This window comes from Macrobrachium nipponense, chromosome 11 (assembly GCF_015104395.2).
Source record: "Macrobrachium nipponense isolate FS-2020 chromosome 11, ASM1510439v2, whole genome shotgun sequence".
Taxonomy (NCBI): Eukaryota; Metazoa; Arthropoda; class Malacostraca; order Decapoda; family Palaemonidae; genus Macrobrachium; species Macrobrachium nipponense.
This window is the reverse complement of record NC_061087.1, coordinates 49,882,944-49,896,553: the sequence shown is the minus strand read 5'-3', so window position 1 is coordinate 49,896,553 and position 13,610 is coordinate 49,882,944. Positions and strand designations below refer to the sequence as shown.

The 13,610-nt window shown below is 38.7% G+C and overlaps 1 protein-coding gene across 5 annotated transcripts in view; it reads left to right on the top strand.

Moving 5' to 3' along the window:
- Positions 1-13,610, top strand: part of LOC135205792 (inositol polyphosphate 5-phosphatase E-like) — a 633,907-nt gene that overhangs the window by 493,975 nt on the left and 126,322 nt on the right. For all 5 annotated transcript variants that reach the window (XM_064236969.1, XM_064236962.1, XM_064236954.1 and 2 more), the window contains one exon: positions 11,469-11,552. In XM_064236969.1, coding sequence (XP_064093039.1) covers positions 11,469-11,552 — 84 coding nt within the window. The remainder of the gene's footprint in view (positions 1-11,468; positions 11,553-13,610) is intronic.

Sequence of the window (13,610 nt, the reverse complement as noted above, 5' to 3'; positions counted from 1 at the left end):
CCCCTGCCCGAGGATCCTGGCATGGAGGGCAGTAAACTTGGAGTACTGTGTTTTTGGCAGTCACGAACAGATTAATGTTTGGGTCTCCCCAAAGGTTCCACAACTTCTGGCAAACTTGTGGGAGAAGAGACCTTTCTGGGAGAAGACCATGACTTTTTCTGTTGAGTTGGTCTTCAATAACTTTTTTTTTCTCCCTGGGAGAAAATGAGGTATTGAATGAAGTTTCTAGACTCTGTCCTAAGGAGCAGAAAGTTTCTTTGCTAGCCTAAACAGATCTCTCGATTTGTGCCTCCTTGTCTCCTGATGTGAGAAGCAAGATGTTAATGGTCGAAAAAGCCTGCAATTGTAGTATCTCTGACCAGATGTTATGCTTACATAAGACCATTCCAAACTGCCAAAGCTCCAAGTTGCATATAAGAAGTTTGCTCTTTTCTACAATCCAACTCCCTGACATTAAATGTTTCTCAGAATGCCCACCCTCGCCACAAACTTAACTCTGAAACATTTTAGGACAATTTAAGGTCTGGGTTCTTGGGGTCTAGAGGCAGACTCTTGAAAATCCCTTAAAGATCGGTAGAAAATACTGTTCATCTCTGCTGGAAAAAACCTGAAAAGAGAGTTGATCTTCATCATCACCACATAATCAGTTGACTGGACTGGAAAAAGCATAGATATATTGACATTTAACACAGTGCTTGCTAATCCTTCACCCTCAAGGTTTTCTGAAACAAATTGGAGAGAACACACCAGTCGTCCAAATATAAGAGAACTTTGACATATCAAGCAGATGACTCCATCCTGCCAACATACAGGTGAATTCTTGTAGTGTTGTACTTGAACCTAAACACAGAGCTTAGAATTGCAAGACTTTCCCTTAGAATACAAAGCGTAGATACCTCTTTGACTGAGGATATACTGGGACATGGAAGTATGTGCCCTACATGTAGAAAGAAATAATTCTGTTACAAGTTATTTGGCGACTTTATTAACAGTTCATGCCAGATGTAAAAGGGTGGATAGGCCTACCCTAGGGGATAGTCTCTAGCCCGTACACAAGGACAACTTGACTGCAGCCACGAGATTCTTCAAAAGTACACAAAAATTCGCTATCTCCAATGAAAATAATATACATAATTACGATTTTGAGCCACTCCACTGACACGGAAAACATTACTCACAACATTGAGCCAAGGATGGCAAAGACTTACACAGATTACTTACAGGATATTGCATGTCACTCACAACTTCCAAGTGCAAATACAGATAATGTGGATAAACTGGAGCTCATCAAACCCCCATCTGTCTATGTCGCAATCTCTCAAGTGAAGAACGCTCGCGATGCTGATAAGCGAGTTGTGGGATGGTGTGGCGAGTTAGTAATTTTCTTGTAATTTTGAAAGTCATTATAATGACTTACTTCCTTCTAATATGATAAAATTAAGACAATTTAACTATCAAGCAGACATTCTGTGGGCTTCAAAATCAACAAAATAATAAATTTGTCGAGAATAATGAAGCTCGAGCAAGAACCATCTTGTTCTTGCAACCAATTGGCGTATGAGGAATTTCTCACGTATGTAGGCCAGGCAGAACTCAGTCTTGAAAAAACGGTGCATTTATTTTTGCATGACACATTTATTGCCCCTCCGAATGGCTGCCAGGACTGAACTGAATTACTCAATTGTTAAGGGAGTAAAATAGATAAACTTGTTGAGACTGGAAATATCCAATACTGGCCTCCAGCCCCTGTCTGAGGTCTCCAAAACAAAACAAAAAACGATAGAAAGTTGTGTAGCAAATGTCTGACCTCCCATTTTTATTGAAGGAGCAAGATTCTTTGGATGGATCTTGCTGTGAGGGCCAGTGATGTCTTGGGAGTGCTAAAGTTTTAGGTTCTTCTTGGTGCAACTCACCCTTGCATTGTTCCAAACCTGCTGTATATAGCATGGGAGGTGATAGCCTCTCTTTAAAGGTAATATGACTGAAAATGGTTTTACGAATGGACAAATTACAAGCAAACAATATTAGCGTCAGGAGAGGCAGTCTTCGAGATCACTCCATCAATCAAACGTACAAGATTTAGGAGACTAAATGGTGGACAGTTGGAGCCAGGCTTCTCTTGGTTCAACTGGTAATAATTCAAGGAAGAGAGAAAAACAGACAAAACAAATTTCAAACAATTGACAAGGCCGGTTTTAAACAATCTCCCCCACTCAGTTAAATATGAAAGTATTCTTATTTCCAGTTCTGCTGCCCACTCAGGCCATAGCTACTTTACTATCTATCCTGATCACAATGATTGAAAAATTCAGTAATTTAAACAAATGCTTTGCTAGCCTAAATCCTAACAGTAAGGCTATGAGCTCTAATTTGGGAATTGTTAATTTTGCTTGCGTATGGAGCATAACCCTCATTTTAGAAGTTAATAGATCAATGGCATATGAACCTCGTCAAGCAAGGATTTGACTTGGCAATAGTCACTTTCCATTAGTTCCTTAGTTATGTACATCTGTAGATAATTGTCCACATCAAAGGATTTGGAGAGATCTTCCCTTCCCCTCTCTCGGAGATGGGTTTGGAGCACTTGTTATAGAAGATATGGACTAGTTATTCCAAAAACTACTACATTGAAGGTGTACATGGCCGTTCATTTAGGCTTCCGTCGCCACAAAAAACAAGCATATTTCACATCATTGGGATGCAGCAAACTCTATGGGAATGCTCTAGAAATATCTGAGATTAAGGCATATGGATCTCAACGGAATTTAAGGAGTAGATCGCACAATAGTTCTACCAGATTAGGACCAGGATACAAGCAATCGTCTAGCGAAAGTTCTCCTTTGACTTTTGTGGAAGCTTTAAACAATACGCAAAGGTGTTGTCAGACTGTTTTTTCACACCAAAGTGAGGCAAGTAATATCCTTCAATTTTGGGATCAATGACCTCCCGTATGAATCCTGCTGACAGATAAGTCTGAAGGACGTTCTCGTAATCATTACGGTAGCTAGGATCTTTGAAAAACTGGGTTTCTAGCACATTCAATTGCGCAAGAGTGTTGTGATAATTATCATCGGGGCGTTCTCACCCACGAAATGGTAGGCTAACTTGGTACCCTCGTTCGGTACTGATGATACTGCTCTGGACCTTTTGCATGGCAGCATGTTCGGAAGTATGTAGTGTATTGCTCATGCTTTGCAATTCCTATGGTGTCTAACTTCTAGGGGATCCACCTTGGGACTCGTCCATACGGTGTTACGCCATTGTGAGTGACAAATAGGCTCACTCCATTGATTTTGTCCATCCCCAGAACAAATAGATTAAAATATTCAACCCCAACAAGAATGTTAACGTTATTAAGGTCGCCATGAATCTGCTCATTGGCCATAGTACAACCCTTACTTTGCAAATGAGTTTTTACATTAGAAAGAGCAACATTGTGAATACGAGTATTAAAGTCGTCGTGAACGACAAGTTTGGTACAAATTACTCATGGGCCTATGTGAATATGACATGATGCAATATCGAAATTACCTTGAACAATTTGAGAACCAAAAGGTGCAATATTTAACCCTGGATAGGTTTCGCTATTTTGGAACCACGTTAAAGGTGCGTGCAGGTCGAGCTCGACCCGAGCACCCAGAAAAATTTGCCAAAAATCACTGACTGTAGTTTTGTTGTACATTTTAATTTCTAAAATCAATTTTACCATTGCAGAACACTACTGAAAAGATAAATAATACCCATCTGCAAATTAAATATTTATTACAAATATATTAAAAAAATAATTAAATACCAAAAATAATTTACGGAAATATTTACAAAAAATACAAAATAGCCTATATACACACAAACATTAAGGGAATCCTTCCTAAATCTACTGTTTACTATATGTGACTGCCAGAGAAGGCGTTGGACCCATATAGGTCAAAATCTGACAAGAGAAAATAAGGGTGGTAAATTTTTTGGCCAAAAAAAAAAAGTTAAAATTTCATGAATTTTTTTTGGTACCTAAATGAAATAGAAAGTGGCTAATATAGAATAAACGCATATTATCCTAGAACAGAATTATGTAAAATAATCTACACTAAGATGTTATTTGCTGTTATATCAGGGGCCAAATCTAAAGGTCATTTTTTGACCTAGTTTCACCATGAAAATTTCTTGTAGAAATTGTAACTATTTTAAGATATGATATTTATGCATGAAAATCTACCAGAATACCACAAATTCTATAGAGAACAAGAATATATAGAGATATAGCAACTTACCTTTCGGATATGCCAACAAAATGGCTGCAGTCGACACCAACTCCGACGGCCACATCTACCACCTGAAATGGAGGAACGGAATGTAAATTTCAATGTGTTATTTACTTATCTAATTATGGGTGGATTTGCATAAAAGTATTATGGTGGCTTACTGGATGTTTGAACATTGTTTTGTAGCCATAAAAAAAATCTGACCCAAAACCTTATCCAATGTAAAGGTCCTTTGTTGACCTAGTTTTACCAGGAAAATTTATAAAAATCATTGTAATTAATATAAAATATGAACCTCCCTGGCCCGCCTGATGGGGGCGTCGCTCCACAACACCACCACCTACAACCCAGTGGCTAACGGCATGATGGAAAGAGTCCACTGATCACTAAAGGCATCCCTAATGGCACGCTGCACCGGCGAGAACTGGAAAAGTCAACTACCATGAGTCCTCCTCGGCCTCCGGACCGCCCCTCGGGCGAACGGCAAGGCATCACCAGCAGAGAAGGTTTACAGGGAACCATTGGCAGTCCAAGGCAAGTTCTTCCCGACCAACGCCGGTGACGCAGACGTCTCCATCGCCAAGACCTTCTTCAATAGAACCAAACACTTCCTTCTGAAGGCCCTATGGTCCTGCAAACATGTCTTCGTCAGGAAAGACGCCTGCCGCCCACCGCTGACGAGGCCCTACCAAGGTCCCTTCCACGTCCTCCAACGAACCGACAAAGCATACTTCATCTCCATAAATGGTCGCAAGGATTGGACCACGATTGACAGACTGAAACCCACCTTTCTGATGGACAAAGACTGCGCAAACGTAGATCCTGTAGGGCACCTCACACCGCCTCCCCAACTCGGATCAACACCGTTAATCACCAAACCACCCAGACGTGGCCGCGGCCGCCCTCAGAAGACTGTCGATCCCCCCGAGGATCACCCCAGGAGAGGCATCCCGTCTCTGAACCTGCCCCCCCAAGGACTCCGAGGCCAAGAATCTACCGAAGCAGCTGGTCTCATGCACCTGAGGCCGCCTCCGCTGGCCCTCATGCTTCCGCGAGTAGTAATCAGAAGCTCACTAATATCATCCAACAATTATGCCCTAATTATTATCTTAGTCGGGGAGTATTTGTAAGGACAATGCTTCATCTGCAAATTCATTGTACATATCCCTACAATCGAGTTGTTCTTACTTCCATCCGAGAGAGCGTTCAGCGGGCTTTCCACCAATGTATATGTCACGTAACATATTTTGTATACTTTTATATTCCTAATTATACGACTCCTAAGAAACACAAATTGGCTGTCGCCGACCCATTTTTTACTCTCGCGGGTCGGACACCATATTTCCGCCCGCACGTTGTATATACGAATTTCCCTTACCTATAATACAGTCAGTACACTTCTACCTGCCTCTTTGTTCACACCTTCACAGGGGTTTCGTCGTAACACAGTTTTTATTTTATGATTACTGGATACACTCGTGTTATCGTAGACTCTTCTACAACTTACTCCTAATTATATTTAATGTAATACACTTTGGGTAGGCTGCCAACAATTGTGGTGTTTGTAGCATTTCAACAGCAAACAAAAAACCATTTATATAGAGTGCATTTGAATTTATGAAAGCGGGATCTAAGGAGGCGGGTGGGTAATGATTTGCCATTTAGGTTTATACTATTATCACCTTGATACTTCTTGTGGGTAACAAAAGAAACAGACTTACATACACTTATAACAACTTTATTATCATCGAAGGTATATAAAATAAATGGCATTCACTTGGTAAATATACACCTGGCATTGATCCCAGTACCACTAACTGAATGCAACATTACCTTTAAACAGAGCAATCCATAGAGCATCGTCACTTAGACTTAGCGGTTTGTCAATAGGACGCCATATTGATTTCAGCATTGCAGAGCAGTTGGTGGCTGGGTGGAGAGTTACACATACAATATTAAAGCACTCATACAAAGAGCAGCAGAATATCTGTTCAGAACGTATTTACAATATTGTTTACTGTTCTATATAGCTATGTATATTTATACATATATGATTAGCAATGAATAATAAAGAAATATATAACAGTCAATATTATTATCAAATTAAGTATGTTAACAAACTTGGTTTCATTCAGAATAGTCATTTATTGACCACACTATGCTTTGCTTTATTATTGATATAATTAGTAGTAAAGGCTATTACCAGTCAAGTGACCAGTCTTGGCTCACATGAGTGGGAACTCGCATTAAAATAATATAAGTGCTCAGACATTTTTTATTGACAGTATATATACAGTACATGATTGCATAATCTCTGGAAGTGCTTATAAGTTATACCTGGCACATAGGCTGTCAGGTATCACCTAGATTATATTCCTTATTCATTAGAATTTGGGTTTCTCCTGTTTCGCTTAATATTAGTCCAGCATATTAATAATTGCCAGTTTTCAAGTTTAAAATAATAATGAATTCTGCATAGTAAATGAACAGTGACTATAGACAGTAAATACCGAGGATTAGCTATATGTGCAGAATATAGAAGTTTCTGTGGTATTGCAAAGGGAATACGATGCTGACATATGTGCTTGAAAGGTTTACAATCGAACGTTAATCAATCAGTCGTAAATATCAGTTCCTAACTCTTCATAATCTATATTTTCATATCAAGTATATTAACCTATGACTATTAACTTACATTATTGGCACTTCCTAAAGGATAAATTCTATTGATGGCATGTAAACTTATCTCATCAATGCATTGTACTTTAAAAGCATGGCGCTGGACAGGGATATAAACAAGGTGCCAAGCTCTTTGCTTTGGGCGCCAAAAGGTTGCCTGATGAATCAGTTTCCACTTGAGTTCCCTTGATACAACTAAAAAAACGGTAACTTAACATGGGTGTTACATTCATTTATGATCAGCTGTATGTTACTCCATATACGCCTATTTACAGAGATTTACACACACAAAAATAACTTACCATTCTTTGTCCTTAGGAAACCAGGAGAAATTTATTTCTGGATAATCACGATTGTTGTTATTACAACAATTGGACGAACAAAAACAACCCGTCGACTTGGGAAAGTATGGCGTTGGTGTAGCCATATTGCAGACACGCAACTCTCCATCCAGCCACCAGGGTCAAGGCCCTACATTGAAAAACATGGCGGGAACTCAATTGACGGTGCTCTATGGATTGCTCTGCTTTAATCTACAATGGTCCCAAACAAAACGTACATAGTTACATCACCAATTAGAAAAAAGTACTCTCGAGGCAATACAAAAGACATCAAGTTTTCTCCAAAGTTAGACTACCACGGTACCACCAACAACTTAACCCTATTTCCCAGACACAAGACGTGGCTTACCTTAGCCTACATATCAGACATCCTAAAAACACACCAATTGTAAATACCTACATTTTCTTACTCTGACGCCTTTTTTCAAGAATCCTGGTTATAATATACTCTATGAGATGCTTAATTCTTTGGCAGTCCTGCTGCACATGGCGTGGTTGTCCCCAGACAAATATTAGGAATCCCTCACTTCTCACAAACAAGGGACTGGACTCTATTTCACCCTTAGGCTTGATTTGCACTATAGGTCCGGTCGCGCTACGCTCTCGCTCCCACTCAACTCCTGGTCCCATCATTTCCTCTCCCTCAACACCAATGGAAGCCTCACTACAGGCTACAGAAGATGTGTGACTTTTCTGATGTCGATTTGGTAATAATTGCCGTTGCACTTGACAAGGATGAAGAAAGACTGCACTGATGTGTTTGCACCATATGTTATAGTGGGAGATGAGGAGAAATTTAATGAGGTCCTACCCAGGTTCACAGACTGAACATAATGTGGGAAAGAGATTTTTAATTATAAATATCTAGAGCCAGGAGGATAGTTAAGTGTATACATTTGGTGTTCTAGTGCAAACCTCCTGAATTTATTTAAGGAAGCTTAAAGCTATGTATTCTAATGCTAATGCAATCATTACAACATGCATACTTCACAATCTGATATACCTAAATATTGTTGCAATATCAAATACTGTTGTCATGCCTCCATAAAATACATTAAGTCCAGTGAGAGGAAGAGGGGGAAATGCTACAACGGAGGCCTTTGGCATGAGAGATACACTGGGAGATTATTTCAATTCCCCAATTGGTTCAGTGTCTTGGCAAAATGATAAAATAAAATTAAACAAACATAATTCTATAGGAATATTGTTTAGTGAGACTAGGCAATGCATAACTGCAGGGGAAATTAGGCTATTATTATACATATATATTTAGTTTCTCTCTTCTATTATTATATAATATGTAATTACTTTTCCAGCAAAATGATAAAGTATAAGTATGCAAAGATAATTGTATAGGAATATTGTTTAGTGAGACTAGGAAAAGACTTTCTACCGTCAACATTTGGCTTTTATTATACAAATATATTTATATATATATATATATATAATATATAGATATATATATATAATATTATATATATATATATATCTATATATATATGACTGGTAAAAAAAATGTTCTGATACAACAGAACTCCATCTAATAAAAGGAGCCCATAAAAATGCCAAAATATAGAGAGAAAACACTATATTTAATAGACTGGTGTCTCTCTCTTCAGGTAGATGAATGGGAAAAGTTATAGAAAAGGTGGTATTTATACCAAGAGATCCATTCACAGTTAAGCCAATTTAGGTCACTCCCACTCATAATCCTTCTTAAACCTCCTAAGTGTTGGTTGAATGAAAACTTTATCAAAGACATCTGAATCCCATGTGCCCTGTCTCTGTTTAATCAAGGCCGATTCTATCATATGACTCTTATACCAACAGTCACTGCTATAAATTATACATGACAAATTCCAGTTTATTCTGTGGTTATGTTCAACATAAATTGTCAGTTAGGTATGGACAACAGAACTCAGCTATTTTCAACCATATAAATGAACATAACCACAAAATAAACAGGAATTTGTCATGTATAATTTATAGCAGCAACTGTCTGTACAAGAGTCAGATGATAGGATTGGCCTTGATTAAACAGAGACAGGTAATGAACATCTCAAAGGGTGCATGGGATTCAGATGGCATTGATAAAGTTTTCAATCAACCAATGCTTAAGAGGATTAAAGAAGGATTATCAGTGGGAGTGACCTAAATTGGCTTAACTGTAGATGGATCTCTTGGTATAAATACCACCTTTTCTGTAACTTTTCTCATTCATTTACCTGAAGAGAGAGATAGCAGTCTCTGAAATATAGTATTTTCTCTCTATATTTTGGCATTTGTGTGTGTGCAATTTCTTTTTCAGTGCCTGGCAAAATGATAAAATATGCAAGCATAATTGTATAGGATAATTATTTAGTGAGACTAGGAAATGCCGTTACAGTGGTCCCCCCGTATTCGCGGGGGATGCGTACCAGACCCCCCCGTGAATAGTTAGAACCCGCGAATGTTTGGAACCCCTATAAAAATGTTAAAAACAGCCTATTTTGTTAGTTAAAACTCAAGAAAAACCCACTAAAAATTTTCATACATGGTTTTTTTAATAGTTTTATCACAAAAAGTGCATTTTATGATGAAATTCATAAAAAAAAAACCAGGAATTTGTGGATATTCACCATAGAAAAATACCGCGAATGCGCTAATTTTCCGCGAATAATGCAGGGAAATGTTCCAGAGAGAAATCCGCGAATGTGTGAGTCCGCGAATCTGGAGAACGCGAATACGGGGGGGTCCACTGTATATAGAATTTTTTCAGTTTTATATATTATATTATCATTTTTGCATCTTTTAATTTTCATAATAAAGACTTAATACCATCTAATAAATTAGAATCTAGACAAATGAATATATACATCATTATTCCACAGGCTTCTGAATCTACAAAGTAACAATTCCAACACGGATAAGGTATTTCGAGACAGAACCATCACGTCTTAGCCACCAGTTGGATTACGTGGAGTTTTTTACGTAAGGCCTAGGCAGAATTTAGTTGTGGAAAATCTGTGCACTCATTTTTTTCACGACATCTTCTACCTTTCATAAAAAAGGAAGGGGTCAAAGGAAGATGACTAGGCCAAATTAGTGAGGCAAGAGTGCATGGTCTTGGGGAGCCGAGGCCTAGACGTGTACGTAGCGCTACATAACGTTTCTAGCTCTCGACGACAAACACAATTTCATTACTGAGTGATCACTTGAATCAAGGGCAATAACAATGAAACATGGATACGCAATACAAGCTAAATCAAAAGCAATAGCAATGTAACATGAAAATGTAATCCAGGTCATATCATGACAATAGCAATGCAACATGGAAATGCAATATAAGCAATATCAAAAGCAATAGCAATGAAACTTGGAAATGCAATACAAGCAATATCAAAAGCAATAGCAATTCAACATGGAAATGTAATTCAGGCCACATCATGGTAATAGCAATGCTACATGGAAATGTACTTCAGGCCACATCATGGGAATAACAATGAAACATGGAAATGCAATACAAGCAATATCAAAAGCAATAGCATTTCAACATGAAAATGTCATTCAGGCCAGATCACTTTCCCACTCGCTTCATCCCTATCACTTCCTGTTTCACTATCGCTCATCTCGAGTTTTTTAGTCTGTTGAGTCAAGCTTTCTTCATTCTCTACCTGATTGCACCCATTTCCCTCTGCGTTGTAACCATCATCGTCCTGGTTTCCTGCTTTTTCCTGCTCGTTGTCGTGGGTGTTGATCTGTAGTGGGACGATGTGTTCTACTGCTCGTAGGTGCTCCTAACCCTCAAAGAGTACCTTTACACATCTCATTACCCCTATGTTATCAGGTTACACTGTAATGGTTTCACTCCTTGTAATAGACTCTCTGTAACACACACACATACCTATTATATAAGCAATTGTAAATTTTCACTGCTAGATATCAGTGCCCTTGAAGATGTTATGGAAAACTAAGTCAAAAGTTGTCAAGATTTATACCCTTTTATGGTTTTCCCTGCATATATATAATATATATATATATATATATATATATATATATATATATATATATATATGATATATAATATATAATATATATAATATATATATATCTATATATATATATATATATATATATTAAGTATATAATATATTATATACATACTTGCATACATACATTATATATTTATAGTTTTTGTTTATATTTCCAGTCCCAGAGGAAGATACATACAGTCTACGGCCTGGTATTGCTTATAAGACCAAGGGAGGCGTTGCTATTGGTTTTCAGTTTTTTGGTAAGTTGATACGTATATTGTTGATGGTATTTAAGATGAAGAATATATGTAGAAATGCTAATGTCCCTGATTATTTTTCATGGAGGCATCAACATTTTATTTTGTAAGTGTAGAACATTTGAAAGCAGAGAGTTTGAATTTAATCATTTTTAAGCTTAAATTTTTTTTGCTTAATTGAAATTTGAGGGGGGCGGAGAGTGCAGGAAAGCCTTTTAGCGGAGCACCAAGCCCCACCCTATATATTGCCCACTGTCTTGGATACAGTGCTTTAGTTGACTCCCTTCTGAGGTTAAGGATAGACTTTTTGCATTCCTTTGAAAAACATCTGGCTGGTAAGAGATGGTAGAGCTCCAAAAATTGCCGAAAAATCTCCGAGCCTCTCCATGCAATCAGCTAAAGTATTGGGAGGTTTTGGTGAAACCTCATACCTCTTGGCTGTTTGAGAAGACCTTTCCTTGGTGGAAGAAGCCTTGGACTATCTGTTAACAGAGGCAAGGTGTTTAGGAACCAGTCTCTGGGTGGCCACCAAAGGGCCACTAAAGTTGTGTATAAATACACAGCTATACAAAATTTTGCTAGTAATCTTTGTATCATAGCAAAGGGAAGATAAGCCCAGTCTAAAAGTATTGCATGTACTGCCCATGCCTGAGGATCCTGAACTAGAGAGCAGTACTCCGGCAGGTGATTGTTGTACCTGGTGGCAAACAGGTCCATTAGTGTGTCCCAAAGTTTCCACAGGTCCTTGCAGACTTGTGGATACAAGGTCTGTTTGGAAGAAAGAATCTGATCCTTCCTGATCAGGTGGTCTGCCATGATTTTCATTTTCCTGGCACAAACTCAGGTAACAGAAGTATCTTCCTTTCCTCTGACCAATGTGAGAATGTGACTTGGAAGGCAGAACAGCTTCAGGCTCTGCCTCCTTGATTGCCCAGCTATGCCAGCGTTGCTGAGTTGTCTGAAAAGAGCACTACCTTTTTGCCCAGTACTAGATCCTCTAAAGCTAGCAAGGCCTTCCACACTGGCAACATCTCTTACTGAATATGGAGTTCTCGTTCCTCTGTGGACCAAACCTTGGCTAAATGCCTGTCTACTGCAACCATTCATCAACTTCCTGACAATGCATCAGAATATAATAATGGGCTCTTCAAGTGGAGAGACATTTCTCACAAAAGTTGATGTCAATGGTTACACCATCTCAGAGGGTCCTCTAACTCCTTTGAGACCTGAATTAAATGGATTGCAGCTGTACTTCCCGGTTCCAGTGCCTCTTGAGAAAAGAAAAAAATTGGCCTTATTCTCCACGGCACCCAGAACCAACTTTTCTAGTGATGCTATGTACCCTAACAGCAAGGTTGTGAAGGATATTAAAAAAAGTTGTCTGCATTTCTCCTTCAAAGAAAAGAAATTCTTGGTGTCTAAAAGCATTCCCAGGTAACCAAGGTTCTGAGTTGGTATTATATTGGAATTTGAAACATTATCAGTATTCCCAACACACTTGTCAACTTTAAAAGAATACCTCTTGCCCTCAGGCTCCCCTCTAAACTGGATGCTTGAGTCAGCCAATCGTCCAGGTAGAGAAGCATCCAAATGCCTAACATGTGAGCCCACTTGCCCAATTGCGATAGGACTCTTGTAAAACTTGAGGAGCTGAGCTCAGATTGCCCAAAGTTGGTACACCCTACCCTGAAAAACAAACTGCTTATGTTTCCTTGGAACTGGGTGATTTGGTACATGGAGGCAAGCTTCCATCATGTCCACTGATACAATTCAATTCTAGACTATTTCCACAGCTCCTTTTAGTCTGAGATAGTTTGCTTCCTCTTGCAAAATCTGGAACTTCATGTGGAGATAAGAGTGAAATTCCAGAGGAGAACTGGCTAGAGGAGGCTGGGAAGAAAGGGGATGCTGTGTCCCTCCAACAGTACCTCCACCACTCAGGTATCTGCCTCCAGATCCTGCCAAATTGAATAAGAGGTTCAACCTCCCTCCTACTTTGGGATGCTTGGTGCATCATATTATCAGGAGCTGGATATCTAGGACGCTTATTTCCATCCTGAA